Genomic DNA, 22,772 nt, shown 5'->3' on the forward strand with positions numbered 1-22,772 from the left:
ATGTACCTTTAATCCCAGCTCTCAGGAGGCAAAGGCAGGAGGATCTCTGTGAGTTTGAGGCCAGCATGGTCTACAAGAGCCACTTCCAAAGCTACAGAGAAACCCTGTCTTGAAAAAACAAAAAACAAAACAAACAAACAAACGTGTGTGTAATTGTAATTGTGCACACGGAGCACTCAAGCTGTAAGTTCATTCAATGATCTTTAAATGTGGGAAAGCACTTCATGGGCTCCACACTACATGGTAAGTGCAGAACCTGTAGAGAAGCAGGCTGTGCTAGCTTTCTCCCTCTTCCGCTACAAGATTGGCTTCACGATTGGATTTCTTTAGAGGCCACCTACACACACCCAACTGTGGACAGCGAAATGATCCAGGCCATTCATACCTACACTTGGTTAGCAAGAAAGCCAGTGGGTTCACTGGTCTTCTGCTCCAGGAAGCCAGAAACTCCGCTCAGCTTGTGCTGCCTGGCCCACCCAGGAAGGAAAAGACTAAGGGCTGAAGGGTTCTCCAAGCACATTAGCAAGCAGCTTTCCAAAGCCACTCCCCTGACCCGCCTGCCTTTTTGCCAAAGCTCTGCTCAGACGCATGTGAAATGTCAGCTGTGCCAGATGACCCTGTCTCCCAGCACTCGCAAGCTGAGTTTGAGGCCAGGCATTACTACATAGCGAGACCCTATCCTAGGTAAACAATATTAATAATAACAACAATGGGGCTGGAGAGATGGCTCAGAGGTTAAGAGCATTGCCTGCTCTTCCAAAGGTCCTGAGTTCAATTCCCAGCAACCACATGGTGGCTCACAACCATCTGTGATGAGGTCTGGTGCCCTCTTCTGACCTGCAGGCATACACCGCAGACAGAATATTGTTTACATAATAAATAAATGTTTAAAAAAATAACAACAATAACAACAACAACAATGGCCAGAAGCATAACTACTTTAAATGGTGCAGTGGTTCTCACCTATAACCCTAAAGGCTGTGACAATAACACAAGCATCGAGGACTGCCCGGGAGAGCAACAACTGGAGAACCACCATAAACGGGCTGCCCACGCATGTGCAAGCGTTGCTGAGGCATAAATGATGGTGATGATGTGAGACAGGAGAATTGTTTAAAGTTTGAGGTCAGCTTTGGCTGTAGAGCCTGTCTCAAACAAACCAAAGCTTTGCCCTCTGGCTCCTGGATTCTCCTCATAACTCGAAACTGAAGAGAAATTGAGGTTCCTGATGGTAGAGTGCTTGCCTAGCATGCAAAAGACAAAAGAGACCCAGGGCTGATGGGGAGCATCAGAGCAAGGGACGGCAACTCTAGTTAAGCAATGTGAGAACCTGACATAGTCACCCAGGACCCAAATGACTCCATCACTCAAACTTAATCAGACTCCTTCAGACTCCTTTTTTTTTCTTTTTCTTTTTTTTTTTTAATACAGGGTTTCTCTGTGTAGCTTTGTAGCTTTGATGCCTGTCCTGGAACTCACTCTGTAGACCAGGCCGGTCTCGAACTCACAGAGATCCGCCTGCCTCTGCCTCCTGAATGCTGTGTGTTCCACCACCGCCTGGCCAGACTCCATTCTTATTTCCAATAAAATCCCGGATTGGGGCAGATGTACTCCAAATAATGCCATTTGTTACAGGTAGGTTTGCATGTAAATTACTCCCAAGTGGAATCAGTCCATATGTCTGCTGGAATGTGATGACCAGCAAGGATTCTATGGAGTCCAAGCACATCCAGCTCCCCCATCTTTCCTTCCCTTTTAACTAGATCCGGTATGCTGTCTTTCACTGGAAGACAGAGCCTTTGAGTCCTTCCTTTCCATTTGACCTTATCTATGTATGTTCCTCAGACCACAACGCTATCACTAACGTGTAATGAAAGTGTGATTAACATGGGACTGTGAGCCTGTCTTAGCTTATATCTGGCAGGCTGATGTTCAGTCTGGGTGCTCCAGCACACACCAACCTTTCTAAGAAGACAGAAGCGACCTTTGAAGGCTCCCTTTACCTCGTTTCCTGGCTCTTCTGCACGTCGGTGGTGATCTCGGTGAGATTCTCAATCAGAGTCGAGTTGTCCTTCAGCCAAGATATCCTGGGAGTGGGGTAGGCCTGCACCTCCACCACGAACTCTCTGACCTGATGCAAGTTGACGGTTTCCAGCTGGCCGAAGGTGGGCTTGATCTCCACAAAACCTTTCTCTGGACAAGCAAGAGTTCCCATTACATAAGAACCACTGCACACAGATCCCAAGTACAGTGAGCGACTGGTATGTAAGAAAATAGTATGGTACCGTGGACAGAAATGGTGACTTTCTTCATTTCTTTGACCTCCTTGGTGGCCTGCCGGGCAGCACATTCGTAGTCTCCGCTGTCTTTCACCGTGGCCTTGGGGACCGTCAGAGTGTACACCAGTTTGATGGATGGGAGTTTGATCTCCTCCAGCATGGTGATGCCCTTATTTCTCTGCAGTGGCACACAAGAAAACTAACGTTTGGAAAGCTCCTTCTAGAGTGAGCCCTAATATGACTCGTGACGTAAGTGGACTCATCGGTTCTGAGCAAGGTGCATGCCCTAGGAGACTTGGCAATCGGGAGGGCAAACGTAGCGGGAGCAGGGGCTGTGTAGGATTTGCTGTACTTGGCAATTTTGCTCTAAAATGATAATAGAGGTGTGGTAGGTAGATCATAGCTCTAATCCAGTACGTGGGAAACCAGAGCAGCACTAGTCCCCCGAGGTGGAAACTAGCCTGACATACATCGCAAGTTCTAGGCCAGCCTGGACGATAGAGTAAGCCCCAGAAAACCAAAAGACAAGCAGAAATTTAAAAAATCGGGCTGAAGCCAGGTGGTGGTGGTGCATGCCTTTAATCCCAGTACTCGGGAGGCAGAGGCAGGTGGATCTCTGTGAGTTTGAGGCCAGCCTGGTCTATAAGAGTTAGTTTCCAGGACAGGCTCCAAAGATACAGAGAAACCCTGTTTTGAAAAAAACTAAACAAAACAAAACAAAAATGGGTTGGGGCAGTAGCTTAGCCATGAGTCACGTGCTCAGTACCTATGGGACGCTGGGTTCAGTCACCAACACTGCAGAACATCTTTTTAAGAAAAATAAATAAATAGAAGGATAGTCAATGATCTGATTAAACTGTCTAACTATCCACTTGGGGTGTGGTTAAAACAGACTAGGTTGGAAGAATACTACTGATAAATATTTATCCAAATTAAAATTTGGAAAGGATTTGTCTGAAATCTGACAATGGTGCTTCTCAGAGAAGCAGGTTTCCCTGTGTCCCCATCCTGTATTTTACAAAATTCCAAAAAGAAACTTTCAATACTTGTGGGAAAATGTGTTTCAACATTTTATGTACTTGTAGGCCAAATATCTTGTGTCTCTGCTGAAGAATTCTCTGACTCTTATAAATGAAAAGAAGAGGTTTTTCGCTGTTGTTGTTGTTTGGAGGCAGGGTTTTTCTGTATAATAATAGCCTTAGCTGTTCTGGAACTCACTCTGTAGACTAGGCTTGGCCTTGAACTCACAGAGTTCCACCTGCTCTGCCGTGTGAGTGCTGGGAATAAAGGCACGCACCACTACCACCCAGCCTAAAAATAAGGATTTTTATGTTTTAAGGATTAAAAGCATCTAAAATGAAAAAAAGTATCCAATCACCTTCCAGGGTAAGAAGTATGTGAACAGACAGTGAGTGTTCCTCAATGCATGTAGTCAGTATTGTCTGATTTCAGAACACCCAACCCAGCTGGGCCAGATGACTCAGTGGGTGAAGGCACCCGCCATGCAAGCCTGGAAACCTGAGTCCAAGCCCCGGAACCCACTTAAAGGCGGAAGCAGAGAACCCGTGCGGTGTCACGGATGCTGCCTCACACATACACCAGTAATGAATGACAATTGAGAAGACCAATCAGGAGGCAAGCAGAGCCAACCAAAGCTTGGAGCAGAAATGGCCAGCAGGAAGCAAAGTTGTCCAATGGCAAAAAGACTAGGGTTCAGAAATTTACAGCTCAAGAGTAGGGAGGAAAGGAAAATACATATATGATACATATAATTGACACAGGGGTTTGTTCCCCGTATAGAACTGTATGCGTATGTTTTGTTCCCTGTGAGGCCCCCATCTACAGTAATAAACACCATTCCTGTTCGGTTCCATATCTTCAGACACAGCTCCTATATACTCGCTGCAGCCATCAGAATCAGTGAGACTTTATGCAAAGGTCCAGTTAGACGGAAGGAATACCTTCTGGTGTGCTGCTGCACAGCTTGATGACCACAGACCATAATAACACAAATGCCTAGCAACACTATCAGATGCCTCAAAACCCCAAGGCATCTGAGTCAAGACAATAAAGATGCATGTCTATCCCCACCATGAGCAAATATTTAAAGTCCAGGCATTTCTTGCTTTTCTAGCATTTTAATTGTTGTGTTATAGTCACAGAACATTCCTATTTGTTTCTGACTTCTCAAGGGGAGTCTGGGCGTTGTGAACACCCTGGGCCCTTTACGGTCATCCCAAAGTCTCCCGGATTGAGAAAAAGTAAAGGCCCTGGGGTCCAAATGTGTTTGCTGTTCAGTTGGAAGCTGAAGCCTGGAGAAGCTCAGGAATGTGCCCATTGATGAAAAACATTTCAAGCCCTGCTGTGTGGGCCCCATGCACTCCGTACCCGGAGGTACCTACCACTTCTCCAGGGTATGTCCACTGAAGGTCAACCACCTCATTGTTAAAGACAGCACAGGTCACCACAATCGTTTCCCCTGACTTATACACGGTTTGGCGTGCGTCCATCTCAAGATTCAGTTCTGACGTTGCTATAGTGAAATGACGAAGGAAATTGGGCATAGTTAGGATCTCAGAGCAGACCTGTGGCTGAGTTCGGTTTGTTTAAAATGATGGAACATCATGGGTAAACTAGTGCGACCAAGACAAAAGCTGGAAAATCTAGGAAGCCTTGCCTTTTAGTCATCTCTAGCTTGAGGTGTAGCTATAATAGAGGAACAGAAAATAACAACCAGAGTAAAAACCAAGCGGTGGTAGTGCAAGCCTTTAATCCCAGCACTCGGGAGGCAGAGGCAGGTGGATCTCTGTGAGTTCGAGGCCAGCCTGGTTTACAAGAGCTAGTTCCAGGACAGGCTCCAAAGCTACAGAGAAACCCTGTCTCAAAGAACCCCCCCCCCAAAAAAAAAAGTAAAAAGTAATCTCTTTTAACCAGAGTAGCACATGCTTGGGCATCTGGGATGGCTGCGCTCTTCAGGCCCCTTCAGGCCCTCTGCTCCTGGACTGCCATTTCTCCATTCTGCCCCTCAGTTATTCTTAGCATCTCCCCAAAGCTCACCACAAAACAAGGTTGTGACATTTTCTTGCTTCTGCCCCCACGTCTATGTAAAGACCTCCCTAAAATCTTCCACTCCAGCCCCCAACGTGCAATAGACTTCGCCAGTCTGACTCGCCCCTCAAGTCAAAGGAAAGAAGGTTCGCCCCTTTAACTACAACCTTCCTTCAACACTGCAATCGCTTCATTCTTAAGTTACTGGAATTAATCTAGGCCTCCAACCCCCTGGGGTGGATGTTTGTTTCTTCGGGCTCTGTAGTCAAGAATGTGAATCAAATAGTAAGAGGCTTATGCAAGAAAGAATTCCTTGCGGTATTTTCCATGGAGCATGCAATCTTACACGTATAAGCAAGTTCAGCCTGTGGTGACTTCTAAGCCTATATTATTATAGCTACAGAGGTCAGGCACATTGTGCAGTGAACAGAGGAGTCTTAAATTCCTCAACGGGAACCAGGTCTCCACTGCCAGTGACGCCCATCAAACTGAAAAGCCCCGTTTGCCCGTTGCTCTCGTTTCAAGAGGGGAAAGTACCTTTCAAAGCATAAACGTTGAATTCGCCGGTCTTGAACGTCCTCCCTCTGACGGTGGCCTCGCAGACGTATGGCCCCACACTGAAGGTCCCGTTGAAACCCTGCCTGCTGTCGTAAGAGGCCAGCACCTGCCTACCATTATTGTGCAAGGTTACTTGAGTCTCCGGATCTGTGGTGCGACAAGGGATGATGGCAGAATCATCCTCTTCCACGATGACTAGGGAATCCGTCATCCCTAGAGGCACAAAGGCCATGTCTGGGTCTGAGATTGTAAGGGGAGAAAGAAGAATCTGTTAGAGTGTCATTTCTTTCTTATACACATATACAGAAAAGGCGTCCCATTGGCATTAACATCGTTGATTATTATTATTATTATTATTAATTGGGTTGGTGGTGCTAGGGAAACAACTCAGAGGCTCACACAAGCTAGACAAGTGCTCACCACTGAATGACACCCCCAGCCTGGCATTGCTCTTGCTAGGTAAGAATGCCACCTCTGCACAAATATCTAAGAGTCATGCCATCGGCACGAGTTATTTTGACCAGTTGAAGGTAACTTTAAAATCAAACAGCAATAACTGAATGGCAGCAATGATACTTAGAAATACCATCCAGAAAGTCAAATTAAATTTTTGAAAATTAAGAGACCAATTATAATCCTTGTTTCTTGTATTTATTTATATATAATTTTGCATCCTTACTGTGCTTTGTTTTGTTTTGTTTGAGATAAGGTACTGCTGTGTTTCCCAGGCTGAACTGCAATGTGTTAAATGACCCAGAGTAGCCTTGCTGACCCTGCGCTCGTGATCCCACCATCCTCCTGCCTCAACTTTTCTGGTGCTCGATTATAGGTATCTGCTACCTTGTCCAGTCATACTCCTTATCTATGAACTGTTCTTAGAAACCCATACTGCCACAGCTGGTATCATTGACAAGTAACACAGTTATCTGTCAAAAATCATCTCTCAAGAAATAAAAAAAAAAAACTAGGCTGTGGGTTGGGTTGGGATTCAGGGAGTGGAGCAAAGTATGCCCTTAGCCATCCAAAGACGCTGGGCTTCATCTCCAGCGTGGGGAATTCCACAGCCCGAGCCCTTCTTGGCAAAGTCTCTGGTTAGCCGCTGTGGTAAGAAGTACAAAGTGTCAAGCACCAGCTGCCCAGCTTTATAACTGCCCAGGAGACGATCACATAGGAGAACAACACAGGACCCCATCGGGTGGTGTTTGTACTGGAGGTGGGAACCGGAAAAAAAATCCAAACTAGTTTAGGCAGACTGAAACCTCAGGAACCACTTTTAACAAGCCCACAGGCTGTTATGTTTACAGCATGGAGAAAGTCGACCAAACAAAACAACAATAACAAAAAAACTAAAGGAACCGAGTGTTCTTATTATCATTATTAAAATTATTATTAGTTTCACCATCATCATCAATGTGTGGCATTAAAGTGATATTCTAAATATATATATATATATATGTAGATATATATATATATATATATATATATATATATATATATATATGTAGATATTCTTTTCACACAAAATTTTTTTTTAATTGTTAGAAAAGACATGCCAGGGCTGGAGAGATAACTTATCAGGTAAAATGCTTGCCAGGCAAACATGAGGACCAGAATTCAGATGTCCAGCACCCATGTGCACTCAGTGAAAGCAGGGTGGGTACGGCAGCCTGCCTGTAATCCCAAAGCTCTTTCCACTCCCCAGCAACGGACTGAAATTCCCATCATTGCAATTTGTGTTCAGAGTTCCAAACTCTTGCACCCTGCCAACAAAGAGTTCAGACAAAAGCTGCCCCTGGATTTCAAGTTCAGATAGATAGACTAATGTCCCTAAGGTATGTGCATGACACATAGGGAACACCAGGGACCTTCTTTGTACAGTTGTCCATGGAGATACCACACACGCACACACACACACACACACACCTATGTGCATGACACATAGGGAACACCAGGGACCTTCTTTGTACAGTTGTCCATGGAGATACCACACACACACACGCACACGCACACGCACACACACACACACACACACACACACACATACACCTATGTGCATGACATATAGAGAACACCAGGGACCTTCTTTGTACAGTTGTCCACAGAGACACCACACACGCACACGCACACACACACACACATGCACTGTCGGTTATAGGTCGGCAAAGGCTCCCAGAAAAGGCAAGGTGTGTGGTAGAAAATCCACCTGCCTCGAGCTGTCAGCTAAGCCTGAATTCTGGAGAAATCACCACCCTCCAACCACAGTGACTTAACTGTCTAAAGCCTAGCCTGGTGGCCTCCTAACCTAAGATCGCATTCCCAGCAAGGCTTCCCAGCAGTGACTGAGGTCCTTGGGCAAGAAGGCCCACCCTCCCAGCGCTGTAGTCCCTAGCCGCCTGGAAGAGTCAAGCGGGACCATGCAGGACTTTCCCACTCCTTTGCAAGGCCTTGCCCCTTAAAACATCCTTACATAACTTCCATCTTGGCATCTGTTTCTCGGTAGACAGAAGATCCTATCATCAGCATGGAAATTCCCCTAAATGTTAACGACAAAACTCATCTAAAGCAAATGCACATTTGTGTTAAATCTGAAGCTGAATTGCTGTTTGGAAACTACCCTACTGAACTGTAAGTATCCAAGGCAAGGCCTGCCTGTTGAGTCTGTCTCCTACGCTAGGCATGGTGCCTGGTAACACTTGTAAGCAGTTTTTTTTTTTTTACATTGACTGACCCAAATAAGATGATTATATTTGATTTTTTTTGGCACCATACCAATAAAAGACATGCCATAGTAAAGACTATTTTCAAAATGAAGAAAGCTCTGACATGTTGACAGTAAATGCTTCTCCTTGGGGGAATCTACAGCCTTCCACATGATAGGAGGCCTCTGCCACTGAATTATATCCCCAGGCACAAATCTTTCCTCTTTTTTTTTGGCTTTTCAAGACAGGGTTTTTTTTTCTCTCTGTGTGGCTCTGGCTGTCCTGGAACTCGTTCTGTAGACCAGGATGGCCTCAAACTCAGAGATTCATCTGCCTCTGCCTCCCAAGCACTGAGATTGATTAAAGGCATGCACTACCACCACTTGGCGAATCTTTCCTTTTTAAAAATGGCACTTGTTTATTTGTGTGTATGAGTATTTTAGCTGAATTTGTGTAGGGCATCACATGTGTGCAGTGCTGGTGGCAGCCAGGAGAGGGCGCTGATCTCCTGGCACGGGAGTAACAGATTAATGCAGCCTTGTGAGTGCTAGGAACCAAATCTAGGTCCTCTGCAAGAGCAGTGAATGCTCCCAACACCCGAGCCATTTCTCCAAGCCTCCCGTGGGTTGGTCTTGATTGGAAAGGGCAAAGGATCTTTATTTAATTTTATGTATTTTGCTGGTTATAATTTGGTAGTCTCAGTTACTTGAGAGGTTGAGGCGGCAGGGTTGTTTGATTCTGGCAGTTTGAGGATATCCTGGGCAACATAGCAAGAACTCATCTCAAAAGCAACAACAAAAAAGCTGAGTATGGTCACACATGCCTGTAACTCAGACGCAGGCGGTGAGACAAGAGGACAATAGTTTGGGGCCAGTTTGGACTACATAGGAAACCCTATCTTTAAAAAAAAAAAAAAAAAAAAGGAGGAAAGAAAAAGACAAGCTAAGCATGGCAGCGCACGCCTTTAATTCTAGCACTCAGGAGGCTGAAGCCAAAGGGTTGCTGTGAGCTGGGGGCCAGCCTGGACTACATAGGGTTGCTGTGAACTGGGGGCCAGCCTGGACTACATAGGGTTGCTGTGAGCTGGGGGCCAGCCTGGACTACATAGGGTTGCTGTGAGCTGGGGGCCAGCCTGGACTACATAGCATTCTAAGACAGCCAGAACTACACAGGAAGAGCTCCAGAAACCAAAACCAGACAGACAAACAAGCGCAGAGCTAAGGAGATGGCTCAGTGAGGAAGAGCATTTGCTGTACAAGCGTGAGGATCTGAGTTCGAATCCCTACTTCTGTAAAAATCCATCCCTCAGCCCTGCGGAAGGAGGACAGCTTGGGTTTGCTGGCTGCCAACCTGGTCCAGCCTCAGTGAGAGAGGGAACAAGGTACCGTGAGAGGGTGTGAGGCACTAGTGTGAGACACTGCCTCTGACTCATAGAGGAAAAGGGGAGGGGGGGACAGTGAGCGGGAGAGAGGGGAGGAGGAGGGAGGGGTGAAGGAAGGAAAATCTGTTTTCTCTCTTCCAATTGCTCTGCAAATAAACACTTATGAATTTTACATGTTTTCTGACCCATGACACAGTGACTCCGAGACAGGGCAGGAGAGCCCTGCACCTCACCTGGTACGTAGATGTAAATGTGCCGGCCTTCAATCTCGCTCTCCTCCGTCTGAGTGTGGTTGTAATAGCAAGTGTACCATCCGGTGTGGGCCGCCGAGGCGTTGACCACTTCCAGCACCGTCACAAAGAGGCCGCTGTTATTCTCCTCGCTTCTGATTTCCACGTTGGGGTCCTCTTCTTCAGACATGGGGTGCTGCCAGCTCACTTCACTCTCCCCAAAGCATCTCAGAGAAAAGGAGGAATTCAGCGGCACAACCTTCTCATTCTCGTTCGGGAGGATAGAGGGTAATAAGAGCTGGCAGAAGACGAGGCTCGGCCCTGTAACAAGAAACAGCCTTTGAATAGGGTGAGCCAGAGAGGGTGGCTTCGCCAGAGCACTGAGAGCGGCCACAGTGGCAGTCGCACGAACAACGGCCATTTCTACGTGAAACCCAGTCTCTCTCTCATGAAAGGCCCCCCATTATGACAGCCACCACATCTGCTGAGAGCAGCAAGTGTTCCAATGGCCTCAACAGCCCCACCAAATCCCCCCCCCCCAGATTCACCCTCCAAACACTCAAATGAATAAAGGATGTCTGATCCCAATTCCATATTTCACACTTTTATGTGTGACCGTAAAATATCCCAGTGTGGGCGGAGCTCAAGCGCATATGGCTTCTTTATCGTGCATATGCCCCGCAGAAGGTTTCCTTGGTTAAAAAAAAAAAAAGACAAAAGTGGGCAGGAGATGTGAGAAGAGGGGCAGAGAGATAGAGCAGACAGCATAGTGCACAGAGGAGGAGCTCTGGGCACATTCCAGAATCACACATCTTTCCACGCTGCTGTCTTCTGGCACGCCATCTCCCCATAATGATTTCCAAAAGCCGAGGCAGGAAGACATGAGTTTAAATCCACAAATAAGAAATAAAACCCAGGGGTGGAGGGGGGGGCGGTGAAATTCATCTCCAAGCTTCGAGTTTCAGGCTAGCGTCCCTCGGCTATAGAGTGAAAGGAGGAGACCTATTATGGCTTAATTATTAACTAATAGTCTCCAGTTTCCCTCGGCGCCTAACTGTAGGGTAATATGGCCGCACATAAACATGTGGATGAGATCTAAGGAGTGCAGGCGCGTGCTCTACCACTGAGTGTCTCCCTCGCTCTCTTTTGACTTTTTTTTTTTTAAAGGAAGGGTCTCACTGTGTAGCCCTGGCTGGCCTTGAAGTTTTGATCCTCCTCCTCCAGCCTCCAAGTAGCTGGGATTACAGGCACAAGTCACAAAACCTGGTGAAAGAGTGCCCGAGTCTTCATTTTATTTGAGTATGCTCGGATTGATCGGTTCTTCTTTACTGCAAGCCCATCCCAGGGAGAGGAAGAGAGTGGTGGGCAAATACGGAAAACATCTCCATGACAAAAATATTCATAACCCTCAGACCCCTGACAGGAGACACTTGTTTCGAAATGAAATGAGTGCCACTCAACGAAGGGCGCCAAAGGTTCCTGGTCACCCCAGAGGGCTGTTTGTTTCTTCTCACCCACTTTGGGCCTATATGTGGATGAAGAGGACCACAGCGCTCAGAAAATAAGCATTAAGTTCCCTGGGACAGTGAGTTAAGAGGACCAGGATGTTTGTGGGGCTACATACCCGTGAGGAGACAGCTGAGGGCCAGGAAGGCCTGGTGGGAGGTCCCCATAGCTCCTGAGAACTGCAAAAGACAAAAGCCCACACAAACAGCATTAGTCAAATGGAAAGCCACTGTTAAGCCAGGTTCTCCCACAATGGGAAGCCTTAAAGGTACCATTTCAGCAGAAGCATGTCCTAGCTTAAGGGTAACAGCTAATACAGGAAGACGGCTAAAAGTAAAGTGCAGAGTCTCATAGTTGTGCCAGGGTCTGGAGACGCTGTCTCCGAGAGAGAGAGAGAGAGAGAGAGAGAGAGAGAGAGAGAGAGAGAGAGAGAAATGCTATGGGCTTTTTCCCCGGCATCTAAGGGGGGAAGTTTCTGTCACCCACAGGCTGCCGCCTGCTTCATGTCATGGTTCATTGAGGGTTTGAATCTTCCAACAATCAGAAAAGTTCCCCGGACTGGAACAAATAATTGGACAATAAAATGTGGTTTCAAGGCAGACTAACCCACGTAGCTTCAAGGTGGCCTTGAACCTTGCATGACGGCATGCAAGAACCTAGGTGTGCAAGAGTCTATGTTCTTGTGGAACCTGTACATACAGGTACATACATAATATGTACATACATATTAGAAGCTTGGAAAGCCCAGGGCATGAACGAAGAACCACTAAAGAGAACAGGAGAGAGGCCTGGCACGCTTGAGAAACACCTTTAATCCCATCACTGGGGGAGATATGGAGAGCATCACTCTTGTCGCGGTAAGAACGCAGTGTCTGTGCTGACCAAGTTCTGGGGAATAGAAAACCTCCTTCCTAGAAATTTCTCCACAGGGCCCTCGACAGAGGGAGACTTCCATCTGCCCCTCACAGTTTCTTGCTGCCAGGCACAAAAGTTTAGCAAGTGATCCAAAATCACACAGTCAGGGGCAGTTGAGTGAATGTATGAGTATATGCCTGTATATACATATTCATACGTACACATACATATTCATGCATGTGTACAGGTGTGTGTGGAAGCCAGAGGCTGATGTCAGATATATTCCTCAATCACTCTACACTGTTTTTATTGTTTTGAGACGAGCACTCTGCGAACAGGCCAGCACTTCCCAGGGATCTGGAAAGGTCAGCCTTTTGGTGCCCATTCTTTCCCAATACAGCCTGCCCCTGACCCCTCTCCTCTGCACGCCACTATTAGAAAACCTAATTGCAGGGTTGGGAATCAAATGCACTTTTGAAAGATGTCGTCTGGACTAATGGTCTCTGAGGATTTTGGCAGGTGCTGGAGGATGCAGGGTTTCCAAACTGCTGTGGTGACAGCCACGGGGGTGGGGGGGGGGGGCACAGAGCCAGGCTGGTTGCCTGATTTACCACAATTAGCAGTAAGGGCCTGTGTGTTTGTACACACCAACATCAGCCTCCCGCCGATAATACACTCAGCCAGCTTCAAAGCGGCTCCCAGCGCCAGCTTGCGGGCTGGGGTTCTATCGCATTAGCATGGCATCCTGTAGTTCTCCCGGGAGGCTTACCAGCCACGGATCTTTCCAGCCCCACTAAGCTCAAGAGAAGGATTCTGTGCACTGGAAGAGCAAGCTCTGAGTACATTCTGCCCCAGCCAGGCTCCAGCAAATTTCCTCCTGTGTGTCCAGATACGGGGTGCGCGTGCTGCCAGGGACGACGATTTCGTGGCGCACAAAGAGGGCAATGAAAACAGGGCCTCTGAGAGGGTGATAACGATGCAAATAGTGGACATTCACGTGTGTCTGCTGGAGATCTCAAACTTCCGTCTCTGATAACAGCCATTCCCTGGCTAGGAAAGCCGGGGTATTGATGAAGCTGCAAGCCGTTACTCTTCCGCAACCCAGACGATCTAGCCATGAGTAACTGTAGTATGGCTGCCCCGCAGTGAGAAACAGAGACCCACGTGGGAGACAGAGACTCCACGTACTTGCTGCCCATACTGAAGAGCTCAGGAAGTCTTGGTTTTACTGGTCTTTTCCCCCACCCTGCAAGAGCCATTCCCTCACAGCCCCCAGTCTGGAACATCGCGGCACAGACATACAGACAGAAGTAATTGCAACTTCAGAAATCTAAGGCCCATAGCACTGTGGGTCCGTGTATGGGGATTAACACTTTTGCAGAAAAGAATAACAGATTTGGGAGGTGGGGTGGGGTGGGGGTTGAGTTTTGTTTTGTTGTTATTTGTTTTTTGCTTAGTTGGTTTGGTTTGGTTTTTTGAGACAGGGTTTCTCTGTAGCTTTGGAGCCTGTCCTGGAACTTGTTCTGTAGACCAGGTTGGCCTCGAACTCACAGAGATCCACCTGTCTCTGCCTCCCGAGCACTGGGATTAAAAGTGAGTACCATCACTGCCTGGTTTGTTTTGTTTTTGAGACAGGGTTTCTCTGTCTTTCCTGAAACTCACTCTGTAGACCAGACTGGCCTCAAACTCAGAGATCCCCCTGCCTCTGCCTCTCGAGTGATGGGATTAAAGATGTGAGCCACCACCGCCCGGCTGGAATAACAGATTTCTCTAAAAAAGAAAATCATTAATGGGACAGGTGATATGTTCAGGTGACTTAAGATGCTTGCCATCAAGCCAGGTGGTCTGAGTTAGACAAGACCCAAGTGGTGGATAGGGAGAGACCCAACGCCCACAAATTATCCTCTGGCCTCCGCATGTGGACTGTGGCCCACACACAAATAATAAATATAGAAATGTACTTTTAAAATAAATAACGCATCAGTGAGGCATTGTGATATAGAGAATGAGGATCCAGACTTCAAGGCTAGCCTGGGCTATAAGAGACTTTATCGCAAATAAATAAACAGACAAATATCGCTTCTTTCTCCCGCGTCATTCCACGTTGCACTTCGGTCTCCATATTCACAGCTCGACAGCGTGTCGCAGTTGGAGAAAGAAGCCAGAGTGTGAGACTGCAACCATAACCTCTCAGGGAGGTGCCGTGCTTCACCTCTAGCCTGTTAGTCTCATTCCTTCTCAGAAGACGGGATGCATCACATCTCGCTTCTGATCCCCGCTGTCACTCCGTCAACGCTCTGAACTTTGGTCTTAGCTCTAAGCTAAAACCATCCTTCCCTGGCTTGCCTGTTTGCCTCCCTGTGTCCTAAGAGGACCAACGTTTATAGTTTCATTTCAAATGCTTGGATGCGCACTTTGACTCTCTGCAGACTCCTAAGATGGATCAGATGATGCCAGCCATAACTTTTAACTCCTCCTTACTGGTGGCCCCACAATGGTTTCTTCTGCCTAGTGGGGAAGAGGATGGAAACCTCTCGCTGGTATCACTGTGACAATTCTGCAGCATTAACTAATGCGTCTAGTCCTAAAATACAGAAGCAAACCTGATGGCAGCCGCTGTCTCGGCCCACCCTTTTCCCCTCTCTACCTTTCTAGTTCGGGACACAAAGCCAGGTTGACCTTGAACTCAAGACCCTCCGACTTCAGGCAGGCACTGCCACACTCAGTCATTCCAGTGCAACAACAGTGAAAAACACTGAAGGTGCCTCTCTTACCCGACACCACAGGAGACCACAGGATATGTTGCAAAGTAAACAGCCTGCAAGCAATTCAAAAGCCTTTCTTCCAGAAGTGCTGCCCCTTGCCCTGAGGCGGGAGTCAACTTCCCAGACACCAAGGGTACGAGGCTTGGAATCCACTGCACAACCACTGGACACTGAAACCCACCCCACCCTGTCCCAATTAAAGACCACTGGGGACTCTCAGCCCCAAAGCCGCCCGGGGATCTTCAAGACTCGGATTTTTGAGGCGTGGCTCAATTCAGCTCTAAGTTAATTCTAACTACGAAAATAACACATCTCGTTGTTTTGTTTTTCCCCCTCTCTCTTTACTCAGTCTCAGAACTGCAGCTCAGGCAACTTAAGTATGGGTCTTCACTGGTGGCAACTTCCGGGTTTTCTAGCCCGAAGTATAGTTCCCAGGACCTGCGCCCCGCCCAGGCCTAGGGTGTATTTGGTCTGCCAGAGAGCACTATTAGATATTCCGAGAGGGGAAAGGGTTAGGACACTTTTACCCGCAAGCATTTTAAAGGCCAGCCTGGGTTCATAAACCTTTCTGTTCTAAGTGAATAGAACAGTTTGGTCACTGGCTTTAAATCACCAAGCCCACATACATACTAGGTTTGCGGAAGGTAAAAACCCTGCTATCTCTCTACAGGGTTCCATATCTCTCTACAGTCTGTTCCATAAACACTGTTCAATATGTAAGTGTAAAAGATTAACAACTAGAGCAGGCATGGTGGCCCAAGCCTTTAATCCCAGTGCTCGGGAGGCAGAGGCAGATGGATCTCTGTAGAGGCCAACCTGATCTACAGAGCAAGTTCCAGGACAGGCAAAGATTCACAAAGAAACCCTATCTCAAAAGCCAAACCAACCAAACAAAGATTAACAATTAAGCCTCAGTGCTGCTCAGTGGTACAGTGCTCACCTAGCATTTGAAGGGACTGAATGTCGCCGCCAGACCCGCCTCCCCCACTGCACACAAGTTAAGTTGGAAACTACACAAACGTCAGAAAAATAATATCTGTTCTTCCAGTGATTGTTGCAGATTCATAGGAGAGACAAATTAGTAAAATCATCTCCGTGCTCCTCGAGAGCAAAAGGAATACTGAATAAAGTCACTGATTGATCTCTGAGTTCAATTCCCAGCACTCACTTGGCGGATCAGACCCCAGGACACCCTCTTCTGTCCTCAGAAAGCACCAAGCATGAACATGGCTCATATGCATCCACCCAAAGACTGAAAATAAAATTTAAAAGAGAGAGAGATGGAAACAGAGGGAGGAAGAGAGAGGGAGAGGAAGATGGAAGCGAGAGAGAGAGATTGGAATTTGCCAATTTGGAGTTTGCCAAGCCAAATTAGAGATATATGCAGTTCTTCAAAGTGGACAGCAGATGGCAGTGTTGGTTCAAGAACCAGCATCCTGACGTTCACTGTGGTGCAGACGCCATTGAAACCAAATCGGACCAAAAATGTTCCAACTTTTACAATCTCTTAGGTTGCACTTTTAGGTTTCGTGATGACTTGCAGTTAAACTCCAAAGCATGAAAGCAGAAATAACAAAACTGTCGCCTAAAATGCTTAAATTCCCTTGGGGACCCCAAGAAAATTCGGTAAGGGACAAGCATAATGGACAGCATCACCTTACCATCAGCATTATTACCATCACCATTGCCCAGAGAGGGACCAAGAGTCAGCCGTGCGGTGGGAATCGGAAAGAGAGAGCTAGTAACCAGGCCGCAAAGACTTAGCAGAACTGGCCACTTGGGTTTAGGGGAAACAACACTCTGCCTTTCCACCCCTCCAGGCATGAAGGGCACCTGGACCGTGCCAAGAGAGGCCACGACGCCTTTCCCTAGCATTCCATTGTCACTGCCCAGAAACCCACCCCCGCGGGGTCCCTGAAGCTTGCTGCTTAGAAACAACTGTTCCCTTCCTCAGTAACTCAGGGTCGTAAAACAAACATCAACAGGCCTGTACGCACAAGCAACGTCTGCCCTCCAAGATAGTGCTGGGTTGGAAATCGTGTCCTTCCGCCCCCCCTCCCCACTCCCCGCCACTTCTGCTAAATTATGACGCCCCAACTCTCCTTCTCAAACCCAGACCCTTAGCCCATCCTCGCCCACACAGTGCCTCTGCGCCTACGCAGTGCCTGCAGGGAGACTCAAGAGCGACCCAGGTAACCCCAAACTCTGGTGCACTGGGCTCCCGGTTCCAAGCTCCGGGGCCCGAGACTCCGATCGCCCAAGGCTGGTGGGACAGGGGTCGCTCTGCGGGAGCCACTAGAGGGCGCGGCAGCCCTACTGATCTTACCCGCTGTCTCCGCCGCCGCCCACAGCTCAGGATCGCTGTCCCCAACAGCGCAGCGCTCAGCGCGCCTACTTCTCCGGGCGGTTCCGCGCTGGCAGGATGCAGATCGACACACACACGCGCGCGCGCGCGCGCGCACACACACACACACACACACACACTCAGCACACACACAGACGCACGAACGCACGCACGCACGCACACCGAACACCCTGACTCCCTTTGCCTGCCTTAAGCTCTCCGCCAACAAGATCACCACCGGACAGGAGGAGACGCAGATCTGCCCCGGGATCCAAAACCCCTGGTTCGCCGAGCTCAGGCCTCCGGAGGCCGCCGCGCCCCAGCCTCTATACTCAGCGTTTGCATTGTTTTCAACTGCGACCTGGGAGGACGCTGGGCAGGGAGGAGGGATAGGAGCCTCAGGTTTAGGGTTACAGGCGAGCTGCAGCGCCTCCTATAGGCCAGAGTCAACGTCGCCCGCAGCCGCCTGCGCCGAAGGCTGGACCAACCCTCTGTTGAATTTGGTCTTGAGTGCCCACCTTGCCCCTTTGTTGCCCTGTCCCTGGGCACCCCAGCTCCCATTCGTGTCTCTAGCTTTTCTTCCTCCCGGGAGGGAGGGAATCGAATTAGAAGGCCTGGGACAGTACTCCCCAAGACCGAGACTTTCTTTAATCCCCCTCCTACCATCTAATTTCCCAACTCGTATTAGTAGTTCGACCCTCGGTTTAAAACAAAAGAAAAAGACACTGAACCACTAACAGGCACGGGTCGGGCCGGGGATCAGAATGCCGTCCCGAAAAGCTGCTTGCCCCGACTCTGCATTCAGTCCGCGCCGCGCCGAGTACCTCAACTAGAGCCTCTCCACCTCTCTTCCCAAGGCCGATGCCTCCGGTCAACCGAACCCTCGGGGCCCGACTATCGCTAAGCCTCACCTTTGAGTCATCTATCCAACTTTTCAGCCCTTCGTCTAGAATTGCCACTTTCCAACATCGGCTACCTTTAACCTAATCACAACTCACTTAAGTCCAGAGGGGTCCCACCCTTCGAGGTCGGAGGCAGAAAGCTGGTCACCACGTCCCCAGGTCGCGAGCAGCCTAAGTCCCATCCGCAGAAGGCAGAAATCCCGCCCGCCTGGGCGCCTGACGCGTTTGCAGCTGGAAGCTCGGCCCGAAGCCCCTCCCCCTGCATCTCTCCCTGGCCGGCGTCTGGGGAATAAAGTTGAAGCCCCTGAGACGAGAACTGGGAAACTGTGTTCTGAATCCCTGCGGCTCTCCAGACTAGAGCAAAAGCAGGGAACAGTGACTAATGGTGGAGTTGGGCTGTGTTGACTACCCTCTCTCCGGCGAGCTAAGGAAGTCCAACTGTACTAGAGTCAATCCAAAAACAGGACCTTAGCAAGAGTTCTGAAGCAGGAACCGACCACGGCGACAAACTGGGGTGGCAAAGGCACTCACACATGCGCACGCGAACGCGCGCGCACACACACACACACACACACACACACACACACACACACTCCTGTTGGGGAGTCGAAGGAGTCCTAATCAAGAGGAGTGTAGAAAGGAAGAGGCAGAAAGGGAGGAGGAGAAGGGAAGCCTGGGTTCGGTGGAAACCAGACCACAAGAGAGGTTATGTAAAAGCCACCGCCAGGGCGACTGCAGAAGTACGCACTCCGAGGAGCGCTCCCTCCTCCCCCGCCGCCCTCGCGCCTCTTTTTGCAACTTTGGGTGTTACATCTGGTGATGTGCAGCCGAGGACCATAGTGCGGTTTCTACACTAGCGGCCTCAACCGGCTCCAAAAGGCTGCCTAGTCAGATCCGAAGCCATCCAGGAGAAGCACGTCAGTCCAAAACATTGAGCAATTCTGCCACGAAGCCAAAAAACCGTTTCCCACACCGCCCAGCCTAGGGCTTTTCTGGAGAGTTCTGTCCGACTCTGGGCAACCCAGACATAATAAGGGCCACCTACGCCCCCTCCCAAGTTTAGGTTCCCTACACACATCCTCGAGGGTGGACCTAGTGACAATCTCCTCCAGGCACTTTCCTTACATCCTGAGGTCTTAGCAGGACTGGGAGCTCTTAGTGCGGGTCCTGAACACAGCGGTAAAACCGATCCTTTGTAGACAATGAGACCAGCACTTTCCTTCTGGCCAAGACCAGTGGCCAAATCACTGGCAACTCCTGCACACCTGGCCGCAAGGCTCTGGCTTGGTCCTGCTGCAGACTGAGGCCGAGCCTTGCTCTGGAGACTGGTCCACACCCTTTCCAAACAGAGAGAATCGCCGATCCCACCGAGGAGGTTTCCAAACCAAGCGGACATCGCCTGCTTCCCCGGCACTGCCAGAGTTTGGGGAGAGTTAATCTCACGTGTGTAAACCGATTTCCACGGGGATGAACGGTGAAGGACGGAGGGCTGCTCGGAGACCGCTCCTAAACCTTGCAGGAGAGTGAGTGTTCGGAAGCAAGGAAAGGGGACACCGGAGGGGTTGCACTCAGGCGGCCAGTGCGGTGCAAGCGTCACCCGGGCAGGGCACAGAGGCACCCAGGTTCCAGTACCCGTAGGTAGGAAGAGAGAGTAGTTAGTTTCTCGCCTTTCTGCTTACCTGAACTCACGACTGTCCTTTCAGGGTTGTCCCTAACTTCTTCCCCTGAAAATTAGCCCCTAGCCGAAGATCTCGCCTCTGGACTGCCTGCGGCCAGGACTAAGCAACAGTCAGGCCCCCACCCCTGCAGAAAAGACTCCACCGAAGACGCGGGCGAGCAGAATGGGGGTGGGGACTACAGAGCACAATGAGGGCCCCTCGGAGTGCAGTTTGAAATTCCTCAAATCCCAGTTGCTGGAATGCGAGGCCAGAACGACTTCTTCACTCGGGGCCAAATGTGTTTGTCATTATTCCAGATCGTTCGTCTGCGCCGCCGCCAGCGTCGCTGGGGTGAGAGGCGCGCGATCCGAGCGCGCTGCAGATCCCGCCCGCGGCTTCCAGCACCCAAGTGACTCGGCCCGAACGCTCCGGGGCCCTGGGAGCCGTCACCCTTCACCCGCAAGCCCTTCTGCTGGTCCCGCTGCTGCCACCCTGCGCACAAGTCTGGCCGCAGCTCTCTCCAGCAGCAGTGCCGTCCAGTAATTACGAGGGATCGGCTGGCGCCTTGTGTACCCGGCCGGCATCCGAGGTCCGTCCTCCTCCTTCTCCAGCAGAGCCCTTCACACCTCCCTTTCTCCTAGTCCTTTCCCGAGCCCCACTCGGTGCCCCTCTCTCCCACACCTCTCCTGGCGGCCCCCATCCCCCGGCTCCGAGCCACACCAACCGCTACAGCGCAGTCCCGCCAAACCGCGGGCGACGAATGAAAATAGTCATTAAAAACCTGTCCTCTCCCAGGACCCACTGCCAAGAGGCCAAACACCGCTGCTTCCACCCCCAGTGTTACTTGGTGTTCGTCCCAGTATGCACGGATGCCACCCCCACCCTGAAGACGAAACCTCAAAAATGTAAGGCTAACAATTTCTTTGGGAAGCTATAGGATTGTTAGAAAACATTGCTTTTAAAAATAGGTCTGGAAAAAATTTTTTAGTCCTTGGACTAACTCTCTGGTTACCCCAACCCCAGTGAAGTTTATTCAGAATAAACTACTTTCTGCAAACACTGCTGGAATTCAGCTACTTTTTCCTCTCGTTGCCCAAATTTTGAAATTACTTCGCTGCTTCCAGCCCCAAGATATGATCAGGGACTTCCTTTAGAAACAAAAGTCACTTTTCCCTCTCCCTTACCTTCTCCTTCTATGTCAATTCGCAAGGAAAATCCTATATACGGAGTAAAAAAGTAAGCCCCAAGCTTCCAATGCGCCCTTGCAGCTCGCCTGTTTGTTTCTCTCCCTCAAGCCCCAACAGAAATGGGCTCAAAACCCGCATTTTGTAATTGATTCAATGTTATAGTCCATCCTCCTAAAACTAATCATTTGCTCAAAGTAAATAGCTGTCAGGAAATGAAGTCCCCCCCCCTTGGCCTCTTCAAAATAAAAGTTTCCCTCCGACTCCTCGCTCTCTGAATCTCTCCGACTTCAAATCTCTCCTTTCCTTCTTGCTCTTATGCAATCAGGGGGTCCAGTCCCAACCCCCAGACTTCAACAACAACTGGGGGGGCAGGGAGAAGCAAACCAGATGGGGTGGGGGTGGCAGAAGGGGGAGGTGTTGACTTTCTGCCGGGAAAGAGGTTTCGTGAAACTACAAACAGCCTTCATCTCCAAAATGAGTTGGCTTCCCAATTGGGGGGATCTTTTCCTGTGCTGCTATTGTTATGTATTCTCCTCGAACAGAAAATACACGTAAAATTGCTGCTAATTTCCAAAACGAATATAAATCTGGAATGCAAAACTTCCCTTGTGTAGGTACTCCAGGCCCAGCTAGAAATACGGCCCTGGGGAGAAATCCTAACGCTGTTGCGTCGTTTTGAACTGGGGGTCTTAAGGGAAAGTGCCGGCGTTGTTGCTAATCCTTTAATGGGATTAGGAAACGGTGGCGTCTAATGGGAAGATGACGGGTTTTGAAAGACAGGAGTATGAGATGTTGTGCAAATAACGGTTGTTCAGCGTAGGTACCTTTGGATTGTTCGCCGGAAGAACGACCTTTGTCTCTTTGGAGCCACTTATCTGGTCGTGCCTTTGTTTTCGGGATTATCTGGTCCTCGTTTCTATCTTCCTACCGAAAGGCTCAGGCTAGGCGTGACTACCACACGACTGTGGGCTGCCTCTTGAAGGCAGAAGTATTTTGACCCTCCTAAATTCCATCCTATCCGAGTGGGTAGTATCCAACCAACCGACCCTACGAAAGCTTTCGGGATGTTGAGCCACAAACCCGGGAACCCTAAATACCCAGCGAGAAACAGCTGGGACACACAGCGATCCTGCCGGCGAGGGAAAGGGGGCGCTGACACTCCAGAAACCAGCCAGACCTGGGGCTAAGCGGGGCTTCCCAGAGAGGGTGGGGGAAGGGAAGGTCTTAGACTTGCTCTCTATTTTTTAAGCCTCTTGGTGGGGGGAGATGAAAGCAGTCCTTTATCTCCCCCTCCCCACCCCATCTTACACATCAACATAAAAATGGACAAGCTGGCCAGGTAGACGACAAAACGTTGAAT

At 49.2% G+C, this 22,772-nt stretch overlaps 1 protein-coding gene and 1 long non-coding RNA gene across 4 annotated transcripts in view; one reads left to right on the forward strand and one right to left on the reverse strand.

The window, feature by feature from the left end:
• The window catches only part of Pdgfra (platelet derived growth factor receptor alpha), a 47,834-nt gene extending 26,229 nt beyond the window's left edge, over positions 1–21,605 (reverse strand). Inside the window, exons 1-7 of one of the 3 annotated variants that reach the window (XM_087908946.1) lie at positions 21,410–21,605; positions 11,820–11,880; positions 10,199–10,516; positions 5,865–6,125; positions 4,682–4,812; positions 2,286–2,457; positions 2,004–2,193 (exon numbers count right to left, since the gene is read on the reverse strand). In XM_087908946.1, coding sequence (XP_087765072.1) covers positions 2,004–2,193; positions 2,286–2,457; positions 4,682–4,812; positions 5,865–6,125; positions 10,199–10,516; positions 11,820–11,868 — 1,121 coding nt within the window. In that variant the 5' untranslated portion in view covers positions 11,869–11,880; positions 21,410–21,605. Of the gene's footprint in view, positions 1–2,003; positions 2,194–2,285; positions 2,458–4,681; positions 4,813–5,864; positions 6,126–10,198; positions 10,517–11,819; positions 11,881–18,663; positions 18,759–20,246; positions 20,368–21,409 lie in introns of those variants that run through there. The other 2 variants (XM_087908948.1, XM_087908947.1) reach the window with 2 other exon arrangements.
• On the forward strand, positions 19,586–21,284 carry LOC146893823 (uncharacterized). The gene is made up of 2 exons (XR_015002684.2): positions 19,586–20,090; positions 20,543–21,284. It is a non-coding gene; the product is annotated as an uncharacterized LOC146893823 (long non-coding RNA).
• Positions 21,606–22,772: the final 1,167 nt, after the last annotated feature.

The sequence above is a fragment of the Myodes glareolus genome, chromosome 8, assembly GCF_982192425.1.
Source record: "Myodes glareolus chromosome 8, mMyoGla1.1, whole genome shotgun sequence".
Taxonomy (NCBI): Eukaryota; Metazoa; Chordata; class Mammalia; order Rodentia; family Cricetidae; genus Myodes; species Myodes glareolus.